General features: G+C 37.5%; 2 protein-coding genes across 3 annotated transcripts; one reads left to right on the top strand and one right to left on the bottom strand.

The window, feature by feature from the left end:
• Positions 1-125: 125 nt before the first annotated feature.
• Positions 126-12,736, top strand: LOC111340366 (sorting nexin-17). 2 transcript variants are annotated; one of them, XR_002695745.2, is made up of 16 exons: positions 126-302; positions 1,440-1,514; positions 2,280-2,462; positions 3,064-3,174; positions 3,930-4,020; positions 4,524-4,608; positions 4,720-4,789; positions 6,023-6,115; positions 6,351-6,491; positions 6,639-6,701; positions 7,166-7,270; positions 7,819-7,896; positions 9,030-9,113; positions 9,206-9,319; positions 10,056-10,407; positions 12,304-12,736. XR_002695745.2 is itself a non-coding variant. In XM_022947207.2 (15 exons), exons 1-15 carry the CDS (start codon positions 243-245, stop codon positions 10,152-10,154), a joined length of 1,452 nt encoding a protein of 483 aa, XP_022802942.2. In that variant the 5' UTR covers positions 126-242; the 3' UTR covers positions 10,155-12,736. The 2 variants fall into 2 exon arrangements, 1 of the variants encoding a protein (XP_022802942.2); XM_022947207.2 differs by having other exon boundaries at positions 10,056-12,736.
• Positions 12,737-13,927: 1,191 nt separating this feature from the next.
• Positions 13,928-18,474, bottom strand: LOC111340367 (protein disulfide-isomerase A6-like). Its single transcript, XM_022947208.2, has 8 exons — positions 18,326-18,474; positions 18,109-18,250; positions 17,338-17,395; positions 16,977-17,069; positions 16,717-16,756; positions 16,488-16,612; positions 15,024-15,121; positions 13,928-14,913 (listed from the first exon to the last, which is right to left on the bottom strand). The coding sequence occupies exons 1-8, from the start codon at positions 18,339-18,341 to the stop codon at positions 14,148-14,150; spliced, it is 1,338 nt and encodes a 445-aa protein (XP_022802943.2). The 5' UTR covers positions 18,342-18,474; the 3' UTR covers positions 13,928-14,147.
• Between the last annotated feature and the right edge of the window lie 18 nt (positions 18,475-18,492).

Below are 18,492 nucleotides of genomic sequence, written 5' to 3'. Positions count from 1 at the left end.
GTACATGCCTTGCCAAAGTGGCACCCAACGAAATATTTGGCTACCCATGCGAATTCACTTGAGGAGGGGAGGGAAGGGTAAAGTTTCGTCCCGCTCATTCGGTGCCAGGCACCCGCAGAACACGTGATCACAACTACTAAAACGGATGTACTGAGCTCAAATGCAACCCATATGATGGAGGTCTGTACGGATTAATCACAGATTTGTTTTAGCTTGACACTTGGACTGCTTTGCACAACAGAATGCATTTTTCCGTTCCTGATACGATTGAGCGTAAAGACAAGAATGGATCAAATTATTTGGTGAGTATTAACTCCTCATGACTTGTCATACCGAGTTCCATCGATCTTCTGTAAACTTTACTTCGTTCCATTTAAAGCCCGATGAGTTATCTACTTAGGTAGCTCGAACTCTCAAATCATGTTGACCCAGAAGATTGTACTTTCAGCCAGAAGGCTCACGCAACTGCTTTGAAAACAATCGAAAGATAATTTTTCGTATTGGCGGAAAGGCAAATGTCCTCTTTGAAAGGTGACAGCTTGTCACTGCTGGCGTTGATCTTCAAGTGACACCGCTGTTTATCATCACGATTAAATAAGCACCGGCAGTTTTAAATATTCAACTGTGTTAAGCTTATACTTGTATATACCAGAAACAAAGATATTTCTACCTTTGCACTGAGAAATACATTGCCTCCAACAATAGTATACATGTTCATCTGTCTTCTTTTATACTGTGACATATATATTTTAAATTTTAGTTTTCCTTTCTAGTTTAGTTGTCATAACATCAACAAAGTTCGCTCTCAAATCTTTGTCTCAGCGTGCAGTAGCTCTCGTGAATTCTTTGCAACACTAATAATGTCCTGATTTTATAGCCAATGCTTGCTTCCCTATCAAGATCTTGTGATATTTCTGTAATATCCTTATATATGTGTGCATGTGATCTGGCAGTAAAGTGTTTTTTATGCATGAACTAAAGCCGTGAATGAGTACAGGCTTGCATAATAACATGCATACTAAACTATGCAATTATGTAAATTGTTCTAGATCATGATCTATTGTTACACCTTAATTTTCTTGAAGCTTTCATTATATAAATGCATAAATCCGTTGGGGCCAGTATTTCAAATATCCTGATAACTGGACTGATCTGAAGTAATATTATTTCCAATTCTAATTCTAAGGAAATATAATATCAAGTAGATTTTAGATTGGAACTAGCTAATGAAAGTACTCAAATTTATCAGGTAGAAGTTACTATCTTGATCAAACATTAAACTCTTATAACTAAATTACAGGGAAATATGTAGCTCGAGGGGAGAATTATCCACTATATCTTAGGAGTAAAAGGGTAACAATTTGCTTATTAAATGTTTCAACGAGTGCATGCAAATTTTGGTTCATTTTAATTGACTCATGCTGCAACTCTAATTGCAGGCTTACAGTGTACACATCAACGGGTCATTTCACTGTGGTATTAGATTTTCAGATCTTTACCAATTCAATGAACAAGTAAGTTGATAAAGCTTCTGGCATTTTGTCTTTCAGTAGCATTTTTGAATAATAATTGTGTAGTGAAATTTGAGTGTGACCTTATATTGAAAAGCAAAATTAAAAAATTCAAGCTCAAGCCAATTATTAGTGGATGCTGTTGACCAATGAAAACTCAGATTTTAACATTTAAAGCTGGTTTTCATATGTCAAGAAAATTTAAGACAATCAGCAATCTGTCCTAGATTTTGCTGATATAGTGGGGGGTTATGAGATGTTTGTCCTGGTGGATTACTGATGCCATTTTACTTGTGATCAGGGGTTCTGGAGCCAAGTAATGGAGTGGTAGCAAGTTAAAACTATTGCAGACATCCCTGACATTAAAAATAGGAGTGTTCATTATCTACATTACAAAGATCCCTGCTGGAATGTGCTCCAGTTTTCTTGATTTGTTTCCAACCATCCCAGACAATTAGGAGTTTTTTTATTTTGAGTTTTCAATAGTCAGAAAACTTGGGAACGGTTATGAAACAGTGAAATCTTCAACTATCTAGGATTTTGCCGACATATGAAAACCAGCCTTTTGTTTCAAACAGTGGCTTAAGACCTTAATAGAATTCCAATACTGTTGCAAAGCTTTATCCTAATTTTTGATGATTACTCTCTTGGTAAGAAAGAATATCTAAATATATGTAAATGTCTAACATTAAGTATTAGATGTACCTATGTATCAAGTTTACAAGACTTCTTTGTCTAAGGCTGTTTTTTAATTTTTTTTTTTTTAAGTTGCGCAAAGAGTTTGGACCCAGAATTGTAGCAAAGTTCCCTCCAAGGAAGCTTTTGTCTTTGACACCAGCACAAGTTGAAGAAAGACGAATTCAGCTGGAGAGATATTTACAATCAGTCTGTCAAGATCCTGGTGTTGCTTCTAGCTCTTTGTTCATCAGTTTTTTCCTTAATGCTCAAAAGGTAGTTACCCGTAAACAACAAACTGAATCATATACACATTGTGATTGGTTCTTACTTACATGTATGATGTATTATGACATCACCATTAGCAACATCATGCTTTTTCATCATTTAAGAAAAATAGATTCATTGTTGTTGTGGGTCTGTACAGTTATTAATTTTATTATCCAAGTTTGCTCTGTAGAGTACAAATAATGCACAAGACGAGTACAAATATCACACAATATTTGCCATTTTATCATGCGATATTTGTACCCCAGAAATATCTACAAAATGTGACCACACTGAAATATCAATTTGGCTTGTTGGATAATACATATCTTACTAAATGTTTTGTTTTGTTGTATTGCCGTGTAATTTTACTTGTTGATTGTATTTTGAGTCACCCAACAGGCTTGTCAAAATATGGCACAACTCATTAAAATACTCAGCGATACTACACAAATAAGATATATAGATCACAGAAGGCATTAAAATGTGTTAAGAACATCAGCAACACACATAGCTGTGTCTCGTTTGCCTCTTTTTTGTTCTTACCACATTTTGACAAGTCATCCTTGCAGTTTACAGATATTTAACAAAATATTATTTTATCCTTTAGGAATCTTTATCTGCCTCCCCTGAGAATGTTCAACTTGATGTTTATTTAATGAATGGACAAAAAGTTCCACTGAAGATACAGTCCACTGACAGAACAGGTGATGTATTAGAGGTGAGTGTTGAAATATTGAGTAAAGCTTTTTGTTTCCTGATTTACCAGGATAATTAATTAACTTAAATTATGGTCTGAATAGTGGATCAGCAGCCAGAGTCAGTTTTGTCATGTAGTCCGTCAGTCACTTGGTTTTGCTCAGTCAGTTTAGTTGAATTATTCAGTTCACTAGTAAGTTAGTCAATCAGCCAGTTAAGAAGTCAACTCACCAGCCAGCCAGTCAGTCAGTTAGTCAGTCAGTACACCATTCAGTGAGTCGATATTTTTGTTAGATAGTTGGTCAGTCTGTCTGTTGGTCAGTCAGCCAGTTAAGTAGTCAGCAAATCAGCCAGCCAGCCAGTCGGTTAGTCAGTCAGTCAGTCAGTCAGTCACTCAGTCAATATTTCTGTCAGATAGTTGGTTAGTCTGTCTGTCCATCTGTTAGTCAGTCAGTCAGTCAGTCAGTCAGTCAGTCGGTCAGTCAGTCTGTCTGTCTGTCTGTCAGCCCATCAGTCAGTCAATCATTCATTAAGGCAGGCAAGCAATCAGTCTGTCCTTTGGCTTGTCAACCATTCATTTAGTGAGCTAGTTAATTAATTTGTCGGTTGGTGTGCCAGTTATTCAGTCAGTCAGCCACCACTTCAATCTGTTGGTCAGACATTCTGTCTGTCAGTATGTCATAATTTCAGCTAGTCAATCTGTCTTGTGTAACAATACCTACAGATTCTCGGTACGCTTTCCTTATGATGCATAATCACTGTGTGAACTCTTTTCAGTCTTTGATGGCAGAGATTAATCTCAATGAAGACCTTGTGTACTATTTTGGGCTTTTTCTAATTAAAAGAGCGGATGATGGAGAGGCAACAAGTAAGTGGATTAATTTGTTAACCAAGAGTGACCAAGACAGAATTTCTCCTAACAATATCAATACAATATCAAGCAGACAGGTGATTAGAATCAAGAAAAATATCAATTAGGGGATTATTAGTTAATCTAATACCAAACTCTGAACTAACATCACAAGAATTGTGTAGCAGTCCGTGAGGAGAAATACTAATGAGGTCTTGTGAGTGAAAGAGTCAACTAACTTCAGGGGTTTCAAAATGTTTTGAAGTAGATGGCCGACTCTGGAAAAGTAGGCGGCTGTGATAACGCCAAGATTGTTTGTTATGAGCAGACTGTTGTGACCAGAGTAGCTTGCGGCAACATGCAATCAAGTAGCCGGCGGAACTCAGGCAATTGCCGGCTTGTTTTGAAACCACTGAACTTATACAAAGGTTTTGTAAAATACACGATTTCAAAGTGAAGAAAGTGAGTGGATCTCAACGAAACACAATCTGTCTTTTAAATGAAGTCATTTTTTTTTATAGTTGTTAGAAGATTTCAGGACTTTGAAGCTCCCTTTCTGACAATTAAATCAGAAACTGGAACTTGCAGAGTGGCTGTAAGAAAAACGTGAGTCACATTGTGGTCATTTGTGTGAGATTTCTATGGCACTTGAAATTACAACAATTTTCCCTGTTAGAGAAAGGTGTTTTTTTTAATGATATGATTTGTTTCTCAAAGGTTATGGGATCCAAAGATAGAGGACAAAATCGTCCAGGATAGAATAGGAATGAACTTGTTGTATGTTCAGGTAAGTTCCAGCTTGATGTGCATGATAATATATGTCTTCCTGAAGCCAAATACCAGGTCTGTGTTTAGAGTTAACCTTAAAGTTGACCTTACTGTGCACCAAAAAGATAGGTTAAAGATAGCTTTCCAGTTAGTGGAAGGGTGAGTAAAGAACAGTTCCTGCCAGTTTATGGTGCCTCAGACACCGACCTTTCTATAATACAGAATTTTTTGGACCGGTGTTTGAAAAGGAAGTTTATATCCAAGAATGTAGATATCAGGGATTTGCTGGAAAAGGTGGACAAGGCACTCTACAAAAAAAGATCGAATGACCCCGAATGGCCGTTTTTCCAATTTTTACCTAAGGAAAAGAACATGAGGTACAATCTTAGAAATACGTCAGTCTCTGTCCCAAGAATCCACACTGAAAGGTTTAAGAACGTTTTTAGTAATAGGATAATTTTTAAATATGACATGTAATAGTTTCCCTTGTGAGTTTATGTTGTAATTTAGGATATGTGATTTTATCTTAAGAAATAAAGATTATGTTATTGTTATTGTTATGTTAGTTCCATTAGACCATAACACTCATTAAATTGAACTGTTAAACGTGCATGTACCACAACTTTGAATTTCAGTGTCCTTTGTTGAACCTTTTCTAACCTTGGTGACTTACCTCTGTCAGTAGCGTGATATGACTAAATAAACTTACAATAATCTCAAAACACATGACAAATTAGCTCCCAAATTGTAAGGTTCCACCTTGTTCAGAATGTTAAAAACATAGTGACATGTGACTCCTGTTCTGAGAGAAACTGGTCCCCAGTGTGTGGGAATGCTAGAACATAAACTAATATCGATACAGCTTTAACAGTCAAGTGTGGAGGCGTGGTGGCCTCATGGTTAGTGCGCTCGACTCTGGATTGAGTGGTCTGAGTTGGAGCCCCGGCTGGGACATTGTGTTGTGTTCTTAGGCAAGACACTTTACTCTCACAATGCTTCTCTTCACCCAGGTGAATAAATGGGTACTGGCAATTTAATGCTGGGGGTAACCCTGCGATGGACTGGCATCCCATCCAGGGGGGAGTAGAAATACTCCTAGTCACTTCATGCTACAGAAACCGGAGTTAAGCACCGGCCTAATGGGCCACTAGGCTCGTAAACAGACTTTACCTTAACAATCAAGTATGCAGGCCCGCTGAATTGACCACTTACAGAGTTACAAGTAAATGTGATTTTGTGTCATTCCTCTCAGGCTGTCAGTGATTTGGATAGAGGCTGGACAGTTGGTCCTAAGGAAGCTCACTCAAAACTTGCAGATCTCAAACAGAAAGGTGCCAAAGGAGAGGTAAGACAATTTATATAATGATGCTTAAAACTTGAAATGTAAATCACATTGTCTGAGTTTCAGGTTCTTTTAATTGCATTAAGAAATTCATGCCTTTTCCTGTACCATATAAAGACAATGCTAGGTATCATGCAATGACATGTACAGTTTTGTGAGCATCAGAAACATTTTCATTCATTTTCAAACAATGTAACTGATCTTTTGACCTAAGGAAATGTTGTTACTTGTTTTGCAGTTTTTGCAGTTTGCCAGGTCACTAAGATTCTATGGCTACCTGCAGTTTAAACCCTGCACTACAAACTATCCTGAAGATGACACGAGGGTCATCATTAGTGTTGGAAACAGAGAACTAAACTTTAGACTTCAAACTCCTGGTGTAAGTGTATATCTGATTGCAGTCACTGTTTTTCTTAAGCTTACATCTGCACCTCAACAGAGTTTTAACTTCACAAGAAAAATTTCCCACCTTTGTGGCTTGAAGGGACCTGTTAGACTTTTGCATAACGTCCTCTTTTTTTTGCAGAATAAGATTCAAGAAGGGAGCTTTAAGGTGACGAGAATAAGATGCTGGAGGATAACGTCGTCAGTAAGTGAATTATTAATATCAATATCAATTATATCTAAGGCTATCTGCCAAGGTAACAAAATAACAATAATTTAGGTAACAATAATTTACTGAGAAAATTGAGCTATTGTTCTGGAGAAAAGGAATTATTAATTTTGTCTTCAAAAAGTTGAGTGGTGAAAGTTGTTTAAAATGTTTTGTAAAAGGGTTTCAAATGTCTTAATAAAGCTCAGCTGATCACAATTTGTCACCAGTTAGTTGCAGAGCTGTGGTCTAGCAGTGCCCGGTGGCCCCTGGCGCCTTACTTTTGCTCTTGGGCGACTCAGGAATTTTAGTTTTTTCACAAAAAGCATATGCTGGGCACCCTGGATTTCACAGTTTCAGAGTACTGGGCTCCCCTCAATTTTTCTGAGAGCACAGCTTTGAATTGTGTCATTAAGTACTTCTACTTATTGTGTTATTACTTCTATTTTTCTCTATGCTAGTGTGAAAAGAATGAAAATGGAGATACGCAAGAGCATCAGGAACTCGCATTTGAATACCTCATCAAAAAAGATGAAATGGAGTGGATCACAATTTACAGTGATGAGGTACAGAATCTGTCATGTCTTTTGCGTAATTTGCGCACAGCTTAACTTTTGAAGGGTGACACATTGGTGCAGGTGCAATCGAGAAATTTGGCTGCATGACTTGTTTGGTGTGAATTATCCTTTTTTTTTTTAATGAGACAGTTTTATTGAGCGGGAAGTTTGCACAGAAGATAAGCTCTTTGGATGTAGGTGTTTAGTGTCCTTCGCTAATTAAGGCTCTCAGAGAATTTCTAAGCTGTTCAATTTGCGTTATTGTAGTGTACTTGGAATTCTCAGAATTAAATACCGAGGAAGTCTTTACAGAGTCAAAAGAGCTTCTTGGGTTTGCGATGATTTCCTTTATTCTCTTGACCTTGATGTTTGATGTCAGGAGTGATAGATTGGGGAGAATTTAGGTGCTCATCACATAATTATATGGGTTAAAGGTTCATATAGATACACAGGAAAGCAGCTGGGTAAGCAAAAAGAAAGGTTTCTTTTTGTGTAATGAAAGAAGGATGAACTATACTTATAAACTGAATTTGTATCACATGCGTTTTTAAATTTAGGCAATTCTTATGAGCCTTTGTCTACAAAGTATTGTGGATGAGATACTTAGAATGAAACAGGGAAGACCTGTGAAAAAGGTACGTAACCTTTTTCAGTGTGACCTACACCTTCAGCAACTCTGCCATCTCCCTAAGTCTACTTTTGACCTCCCAATTTACCTTGTGTGTTGTGTGTTGTGGTGTTGTGTGTTGTGTGTTGTGGTGTTGTGTGTTGTGTGTTGTGGTGTTGTGTGTTGTGTGTTGTGTGTTGTGGTGTTGTGTGTTGTGGTGTTGTGTGTTGTGGTGTTGTGTGTTGTGGTGTTGTGTGTTGTGGTGTTGTGTGTTGTGGTGTTGTGTGTTGTGGTGTTGTGTGTTGTGGTGTTGTGTGTTGTGGTGTTGTGTGTTGTGGTGTTGTGTGTTGTGGTGTTGTGTGTTGTGGTGTTGTGTGTTGTGTGTTGTGGTGTTGTGTGTTGTGTGTTGTGGTGTTGCGTGTTGTGGTGTTGTGTGTTGTGGTGTTGTGTGTTGTGGTGTTGTGTGTTGTGGTGTTGTGTGTTGTGGTGTTGTGTGTTGTGGTGTTGTGTGTTGTGGTGTTGTGTGTTGTGGTGTTGTGTGTTGTGGTGTTGTGTGTTGTGGTGTTGTGTGTTGTGGTGTTGTGTGTTGTGGTGTTGTGTGTTGTGGTGTTGTGTGTTGTGGTGTTGTGTGTTGTGGTGTTGTGTGTTGTGTGTTGTGTGTTGTGGTGTTGTGTGTTGTGGTCTGTTACTGGTGCTTTTGAACTATAACCTCACACAATTGTTCCCCTGATGACTCCATCTGTGCTCTCTTAGATGTCTGAGCATTGTGACCAGTGACCTTTGTTTTGAAAAACTAAAATCAGTGATTGAAAGGAGCAACTCTTGTTTGTTTTAAAATTTTGAATACTGGTAATTTAGCCAAAACTTTCAAGTCTGTCTTAAGCAATCCATTGTGACTAAAAAGGCATGAGTCTAAAGTACCACTGATAGTGACTTATCTTTTTACCTCCTCAAAAATATTTTGAATTTTTCTTCATAACAAAGGTGTTTTTTTTTTTCATCACCAAGAATACCTTAGATTTTCATCACCCAAGTTCTCAATGGCCTACAACCTTTCTTTTGTGATCATTGACCTGTGACCTGTTTTGCATGCTTTTCTTCAGTTTCTTATTTACTCAATTTAAATCTATCATTACTTGGACTTCATTGCTTTTATTTCAGCCCAAAGATCGTGCTAAACTCCAAAAGGAAGCTTCCCCCAACTTTGAGCGACAAAACTCTGTAACATCAGATGGGTCTACAGAGGTAAAAAAAGTCATTCCTGATATTTAGACAAGAATATATGAGGTCTTACTTCCGTAAAAATGGTTGATCTTGTTTCTTCTATTCTGGGTCAGGGAGATGGAGAACAAGAAAATAAGGCTTTGAACAACTCTTTGCCTCCATCGACAAGTCCAAAAACACCACAGAAACAAAGTGCACCAGGCAAGAAAACATCAAAACAGTCATCGGTAAGTCTTAGGGTTAACAGTTAGACTTAACTTAAAGATTTCACTTTGACACATACTGTAGTTAACCACGGATAGGGGGCACCTGTGCCTAGACCACACCCCAAACTTTTGTTTAATTTTGTGGAAAAAACAATCTGTGAATTTGCAATCAGAAATCGCCTAGCTGTCGCAATGGAACCCTTGAACAAAGAAAAGTTGTAACAATTATAAAGCTGGCTGAGAATTTACCGAACAAGAGGCCACATAAGCCTTCACATGCATTTCCCTCTATGATAGGGGTGTTGCTGAACAGAGTAATACAGTAATGGGTCTAATATGGTATGTCTGTTAGACCAATGAAGATGGCAAAGTTGAGTGGTTATAACATCAAGAGCTGCTACAAAAAAACTTGTTTATTTGTTCATGTTTTTCTTAAGAATGGAGGGCAAATCAGCCGAAAGGACCTACAGGGAAACATTTTTCTATGCAACTCAAGACCTCATGCAGAAAATTTCATGCACTTTGATCTGAATTAGAAAAACAATTGAGTAATCTACTAGTGAATTTTTGACTAACTTCCATTTTCAACTTCCCTCAATTGTAGTAATAATAAAAGCACTTTGTGAATGAGGCTTATTGGATTTTGCATCACTCAAATGTGATTATTTTGAACTCTTTGGAGTAAAAAGATCAACTCTGGGGTGAAAAATCTTTCATTTATTGTATTGAATAAAAAATTCCTCTGGTTCTTCAACAGAACAAAGGTCAATCACCAAAACCAGTAACTCTTCCAACGAATAATGCTGCCATGACAACAAACAAAGTTTTTGAGGGAATTGGAGATGATGATCTCTGAACTCTGATTGCTTCGAAGGTCATGTGGCTGTGGTTATCACTTGCGTCATAGTTGATAAATTTTGGCTTTTGTATTTAAATACCATTGGTAATTCATTTCAGTGGTAATGTGTTGTAAAAATTTAATTTTGGCAGTTGCAAATTGAAAAAAAATTGACCACAAAATTTATAATTTGATTCTTCGTCATGCAGTATGTAGTTGCAACCAGTGATGCTGAAATTTGGTGCGAGGAAAGGCAGTGAGTATGCATCAGGTATGCAAAACAACTTCTTTGATGTGTTTTGTACTAATGCTGCCCAGAAACTAAAGGAAAAATGAAAAAGCTGCTTAGATTAGCGACTCAAAGGTTTTCTGAAAGACTATTATAATACCATACAAGATAATGTTATTGCATGCATCTTGACCATTAGCAATTAATTATTGTTTAATAGCTTTTAAAATTATCACTTGTCAAATGACTTAATTATCACATTTCAGTGAACAGAAATCTGAAGATTTGTGTTATAAAGAAAAAAACTTACAATGATTTTGCATCAAAATGATAACATGATTGTGTCAATAATTATTATTAAATTAATAATAAAACAATAGGGTGTATATTTTTGCAGGCATAAGTATGTTTTGGGCCCGACTCAGAGTCATTTTAGCTGCTCTGGTTAAAAAGACTCTGAGAGGGTCCAAAACCTCTTTATGCCCAAGAACAGAAACTGTCTAACTATGATTTACCATTTGGAGGGCTTTGGGAACATAAAAACGGAAGAAAATTACAAATTAAAATAACGTGATAAATCACAAAACCATGCTAGCAGGCTAAAACACATTTTTATCCCTCCCAAAAAAAGTGAAAATAACAATTATCAATTTAGATTTGTTTAAACCATTTATCTGTTAACACATTTTAGTTACATTGGTTTTTACAGTAGATATAAATTGATTATTGTAGCATGTTAGAGATGACAACTGATGTTTGTTTGATAAAAAAAAAAAACAGTGAAGTTAGCTAATTTCAAGATTCTGTACTTTGGATGTTGGACAAATTTTATACGAGAAGGTTGAAATTATATATACAGCATTATGATTATAATTATTAGAGTGTGGGGTTTTCAGACGATGTACTAATTCAAAATGTTTTGCACCAAACAAATTTATACATGTATGAAGCAAGTATGAAATATTAGACCTGCATAACAAGTCAGCAGTTGAGGAGATTGTTGCAATTCTCATGTATGACTGGCTGGACCAGTCAGCTACTTGCACAACTTGTTCTGGTAACTTGTATTACAGGAAAAGAGACCCAAAACCACATAGCATGGCAATCTTTTAAAGGGTGAATGGCACCTTTAAAAATCGCGACTTATTCCAGGGCTAAACACTAATAGCAGCCCACTAGCCACAGGCTGGTAGAAATTCAGTTTTCTTTTGGCTAGGGGTTTTCAGTTTCCACTAGCCAGTTTGGTTAGTGAACAAACTGAAATTGTCCTAACATCTAAGATGCCACTAGCCACTTGGCTAGTAAGTTGAAAAGTTGCTGTTGAGCCCTGAATTGACCATTGGTTGTAGTTTTGCATTTATGTACATGCAAGCTAGGTGGGCTCTAGTTTTCAAGATCAAAGCAAAACAAGAACAATCATGTCTTTCTTTCAACAATCAATTGAAAATTGCTTTATACCCAAAGGAAGGTTCTTAGTTCATACTTTGGTGGTGTGCCTACAGGTATTAACCCTTTAGCTCCCAGAAGTGATTAACGTATAAATTCTCCCTATAATATCCATACATTATCCAGCAAACGGGTAATGAGAATACTCAAACTTATCAGGTAGTTGTTATCTTGATCATACAACAAAATCTCATAACTGATTTAAGCAGCCAGAAATGAGAATTTACAATCAGATCTGGGGAGTTAATGGGCTAAGAAACTGTTTTCATGCTGTACAATTTTGTGTTGTCATAACGGTTTAAATGTTTTAAAATTCTGTGAAATTCCATTTAGTCTCCACTTTGAAAATTACAAAACAGTCATTACATTCAAGGGAACTCATAAGCAGTCTTATTGGCAGTTTGGGGATTCAGAGCAAACTGCAACAGCAAGCTAGTGCATCCTAAAAATTTGACTAAACTTCATTGGGAATTCCTTATTTATTTTTTCCAGATTCTAATCAGCAATGTGGGTTCCAGAATCTGTAATCATTGATGTTATATTCATTTATCTCTTAAATTTCGGTTTAGAAACTTACATTGCTGAAAATTTGGATGGATGCACCAAAATTTTTTCAGATTATGTTGCTTGACAATCAAAGGCAAAAGAAGCACAATTTAGTTTTCTTTTAACTTGAATTGAGTAGCTTTGTGTTTGGTGTGGCTATGGTACCTTGGACTCCTTGATGTTTTGACTGCAAAGAGTGCGGTGTTGATCAAGATTACCAATTAAAGAACAGTTCACTTGAAATGCAATTTTAAGGAGTTTATATTAAAAGTGCAAGACATGTAATTGTCTATTTTTATACATGACAATTTTAAATGTTTTCCATGATTAGTTGTAACCTTCTCAAGTAAAGGAAAAAATTAAAAAATTATTATGCTAATTTTTTTTGTGAGCACTTCTTGACTGCAAATATCTGTATGAACATCAAGTATTGTCTTGATATAGATTGTTTCTCTTACCAAGTGACTGAAAAAAATAGTTACTGGTATCTCACCTTCCCTATACTTTCTAGTGCAGAAAAAATGGCTCAAATGTGTTCCCCTCCCTTCTCCAGAGAAAGATTGCTTGTGGTAAACTAGAGTTTTGCCTTAGTGAAACTTTTTCTTTTCCTTTCCTTTTGGAATGTAAGACAAATTGTACAATGGTTGGGAACTTCCCTGTCTCCTAATCTAAGGACAGTTGAACCTCTGTAACTCCCAGATATAACTTCTCTATAATTTCCATACATTAACTGGCAAACAGGTAATGAGAATACTCAAACTTGTCAGGTAGAATTTAATACCTTGACCTGATAGCAAATTATTTTTATTAATTTAGAAGGAAATGTGGAGCAGCTGGTGCAGAGAAATAACAATCAGAGCTTGGGGAGTTAAAGAGTTAACCCTGATGGACTGGCAGTGTTACCACTCCCCCCCCCCCTTATTATTACCACTGGCAGTATTACCACTCCCCCCCTTATTATTACCACTCCCCCCTGGATGGGATCACCCAGGGAGGAGTAGCAATACTGATGGTTGCTTCATGCTGGGGAAACTGGGAAATGCTCCCACTGGATGGGCTACTAAGCATTACAGCAGACTTTCAATTGACCTGAAATACCAACTTGTAGATTCATCATTGACAATGGCTTCAAGCTGTTAGTCAAAGCAGACCCTTTGGCTAAAATGTCGCCCGATTCAAAGAGTTCTAAAGGTATATTCCTGATTTGTTACAGTAGGCTTTTGACCTGTTTCATTGTTACTGTCACCAGGAGGTAATTATCATGTAGAATGATTGATTGCAGCTTGAACAAAACTGAAACTTTGACTCAACTTCACGATTTGCTTGTCATTCAAATACTGGTAATAAGATAATCAGTGCAGGTAAACTGCTATTCTTAAAAATCACAGAAAAGGAAGCCTTAAACTTCAGGCTTTGACAGGATTTGGTTGATCATGGGAACCAAGTTTCTAACAATCCAGCCCTGAAACCTAGCAAATTGAACTCTACACGGTCTAGGATACAAATGAGTCTGATTGATCACACAACTGGATTACTGTAACAACACTGAACAACTAGCATTGCGCAAAGCTGACCAAACATTAAATTATTTTATTAGTGAACAACTGCCTAATATTGATGAGAAAAACCACTTGTGATAAAAAGTTAAGACCGTGGTAACTTTTGTACCCTTTTAAGAAATCTAGGCTCTCTTCTTGGACTCAAGTTGTGCACATTACAACTGAAGCTGAAAATGCACTACACACAAAAATTTCCAACAAATATCAGTTCTGTTCAACACATCCACAAATTTAGAGCTCATCTTTTTTATCCCCTTCATCCTCATCTAGATCTACATCTGATAAATCAATGTCTTCTTCTTCAGGAAGTTCCCCATCTTTGCCATCCCAGGGTATTCTTTCCTCAACAGTAGGAAGCCCTGCACCCTTAATGGGTGCCGTTGCACCACGACCAACTGAAACAGCCCTAAGAAACTCGTCAATACCGATGTTATCAAAAGGACCTCTCAGTGTAGCATATTTCATTTTGCGAGCATTAACTGCTACCATAGCTGGGTACCCGAAGCCTCCCAAGCCAATAGCATCCTCTAGCTTTTCCTGTGCCCCAGCCTCCGTCCAGATCCAACCCCACAGCTTCTTCTTGTACTTCTCGCCCATCAACTTCAAGATGTCCAGATACTTGTTCCTTCCAGAAGCTCCAGAATCCAGAATGTGCGGCAGAACAGAAATAACACAGATGGGTTTCTCCTCACAGTTAGTTTTCATAACCTCACTGTTGACAATCTCCAGCACCTCTGGTGGCTCAACAGATTCAGCAAGCCTATCCAGTGCAAACTGTACAATGTCCGAAGCTGTCCTTCCTCCTTCATAGGTTTCCGCACTGCTGGAATCTTTGGCACCTGCAGCAAAGACCTTAATAGTTGGGTAACCTTGAATTTGGTACCTCCCAGCAGTGACAGTATGAGCTGTGGCATCAAGAGCGCACACTTTCACTTTGCCTTTCAGCTCCGTTGCTGCCTTTGCCCATTCAGGAGCAAGTCTTTGACAGTGACCACACCTAGAATAAAACCACGATCTAATCACTAATTCTGCCTTCAAATATCTACGTATATCTTTGTTGAAAAGAATTTCAAATAACGTCAAGAAACTACCCTTCTAATTACTTACCACGGTGCAAAGAATTCAACAAGAACAAGGTCTTTGCTGTTGAGAACTTCTTTCTCAAAGTTGGCATCAGTCAGTTCAACTACATCCTCCTTGTTACCCTGCAAAATGATTTCATAAAGATTTACTTTTTTAATCTATTAAAAAACTGCACAGTCAGATAACTAGTACCATAAATCTTCTATTAAGCCCCCCTCTAATAAGCCACCCCCTCTAATAAGCCACCCCCTCTCTAATAAGCTACCCCCTCTAATAAGCCATCCTCTCTAATTAGCCACGCCCCTCTAATAAGCCACCCCCCTCTACTAAGCTACCCCCTCTAATAAGCTACCCCCTCTAATAAGCCACCCCCTCTAATAAGCCACCCCCTCTAATAAGCCACCCCCTCTAATAAGCCATCCCCCTCTAATAAGCTACCCCCTCTAATAAGCCCCCTCCCTCTAATTAGCCACCCCCCTCTAATAAGCCATCCCACTCTAATTAGCCACCCCCCTCTAATAAGCCATCCCACTCTAATTAGCCACCCCCCTCTAATGAGCCACTCCCCTCTTTAGAGGAACAAATTTCTAAAGCCTCCCCACCCCTTCCTCCAAAAAAACAAATTCAAAATAACACTCCATGTCAGTAAGTACAATGGATTTATTTAACTACTTTAATTTTAGTTTGTCATTAATAATTGATGGTGATTGATTACTGAATAAGGAAATTACAGAGTGATCCTTAAAATATAACATGGCTAAACAAGGTCCATTGAGAGAGTTAGATCATAACATTGAGTTGATCAGGAAGAAATGGAAAATTCATCTAAAAGGATTTCAGAAGAAGACGTGGCACATCTAGTTTTGGATGAAGATGAAGAAACGATTGATGTTGAACTGTAATCGAGCTTTACTAGTACAATGAAGCATTTCATTATTGTTGTTCATTTGACTTTTTAAATAAATAGAGTACATAATATGCTATTGTATCCTGGTAGTGAACACTGGGATAAATTAGTGAGCCCCCCTCTATTAAGCCTCCCCTCTAATAAGCCATACCCCCCCTCCCAAAAGTACCTGAAATAAATAAGCCCCCTGTGGTGCTTATTAGAGGATTTACAGTAAGTACATGGCATATTGGACACACTCTCTGCAAGACAGACTTCTTTAACTCTTTACACCAAAAGATAAGGATCAGGATCTCAATCAATTCTCCATACCTTATCTGTGCATTTCCTTTGGTACTGACAAGGATAACACATTTAACGATCAAAGCTTCTCAGGCATGTGACTAGCATCTAATTTCTCCTTACACTATAAACTTTGAATCACACATTGAGGTCACAACAATACAAGAAATGATCAACAACAGACAAACAAAGCTCTTGATTGTTAGATAAATTCTCCTTGTCAGCACCTAAAGAAGAGCATAGAGAACAGTATGGAGAAAAAGCATACTGATATTAGGGTGTAAGGGTTAATAAAATACCTGTTTTCCTCCCCCTCCTCCTCCTCTTCCAGAGCCAGATTTCCCACCTCCAGAAAGTCGCTGATTCACCATGGATTTAGCAGCACTGAGACCAGAATCAATAATACCCTGAGCTGTTCTAGCACCTTAAGAAAGAAGTCATATGGGTTAGAGTCACAAACTAAACAAACAGTTGTTAGTCAATCATGAGAAAACAAGAATTAACAAATAATCATAATTTTAAACAAACCATTATAATCACTTGGAGAGTTCTTGTTGGCACCAAAAACCTGAAAAAATAAAGAACATCAAAAAAGAATATTTCAATTTCAAGGCAAACATAGCCATACTCAGTCAACTCATGCATCTGATGCGCAAGGTTTTTAAGACAAAATTTAAATTCCACCAAACTCAAATGATAGCTTTGGGTAGGATGAGCCTCGAGGCTTAAGTTAATCTTACCGCAACCTTACAAGTATGTGGTTGGTAGAATTGCTTTAAGTTACAAACCTTTATTGTAGGAAATCCCCGGATACCATATTGTCCTCCTAACTGTTGATTTTGTTGGTCATCCATATCTACAGCTCCAACTTTGACAACACCCTAACAGCAGAATAAAACAATATATTGTAAATGCAAATGACAAAATCTGAGTTGCCAAGAAACCTTTTTGGAAATAAGACCAAGATTAAAGCTACATGGCCAACGACTACATTGGGTAGAATGTAGAAAATTCAACATGATCAAGGATCTTGGTAAGTTTCTATGGAGTTTCAAGGACATAAATCCTGAAGTGGTTTAAATGAGGACCTTCCAGGGGCTCCAAGTATTCCAAAAGCCCTCAGACCCCAGCTGGACAGCTTACACACACCTTCAGGGCTGACGCCGCTTTAATCCACTCTGGAGCTAATGCTTTACAGTGGCCACACCTAAATGAGGACAATGTAATTCAGTTACCAATTGAAAAGCTCAATCTGTAATGTTATATCCCAGATTCCCCCCTTCCCCACTCCCCCCCTCTGGATGGCAACCATGGAGACAAGGCCTGTAAGGAAGTTTATCCAAAGTAGCAATAAAAATTTCAAAAGGTACTGATGAGAAAAAGGGAGGGGGATGTCAGAAATTGAACTTTCATTAGGGGGGAGTCGAAGGTTTGGATCAAAAATGGAAAATCTCAGTTAGAATTGGCAGAGCAATAAATTACTGAAAAGAGGCTATGCGGACACTTGGTAATATAATGATGGTTGTACTACTTTGGAACAATAAGTTATATTTTGTCACAAGATGAAATATTTTTTTAAACTTTTAAACTAAAAGCAAAAAAATCAACTTAAACCACACTACATATTAATTATAATTAAGTTCTTGAATTAACACTTAAACAGTTGAAGTAACGATCATAAAAAAATTCCCGTTTCTCTGTCCCAGGATGTTCAAATAAATACCATCACAACTAGCCTAAGATTTGCCTATTTCAAAATGCTATGTTTGGAAAGTATTAACGTTTTACAAGGTCTACAAAATCACATGGATTCCTTGAGATTAAAATGAATTATGAATATCTACACTCAGTTAAGTGAAAGTGTTCCTTACTACATCCTAATTCTAGCTGAGGCGTGGAAAATAAATACTTCACACTTACCAAGGAGCAAAGAATTCTATAAGCCATACACTATCACTGTCCATAACCTGCGATCTAAAATTATTTGCTGTAAGTTGAACCACGTCAGTTTGCGGACCATAGAGACCTCTTGCAAGCGACACGAAACACAAGAGAAACACACCTGAAAAACATGACAAAATATTGTCAGCAAGCCAAAAAAGAGCTTATATGCGTAGATTTTAAGACCTCTACTTACGGTATAGAAGCTCCATGTTTGGAGAATCGAAATATTTTGCGAAAAAAATCGCTCAGGCTTGTGGCCACAACAAACCTCTTGTCTGACGTGGGAAATGTGAAAGAAGCTTCCTGACCTTCAAAGGGGCCGGTCTCTCGTGTCTTGCTCTGATTGGTTGGTTCTTGCTA

The sequence above is a fragment of the Stylophora pistillata genome, chromosome 2, assembly GCF_964205215.1.
Source record: "Stylophora pistillata chromosome 2, jaStyPist1.2, whole genome shotgun sequence".
Taxonomy (NCBI): domain Eukaryota; kingdom Metazoa; phylum Cnidaria; class Anthozoa; order Scleractinia; family Pocilloporidae; genus Stylophora; species Stylophora pistillata.
Note: the sequence above shows the minus strand (reverse complement) of the source record. Positions and strands in the feature narration are given on the sequence as shown.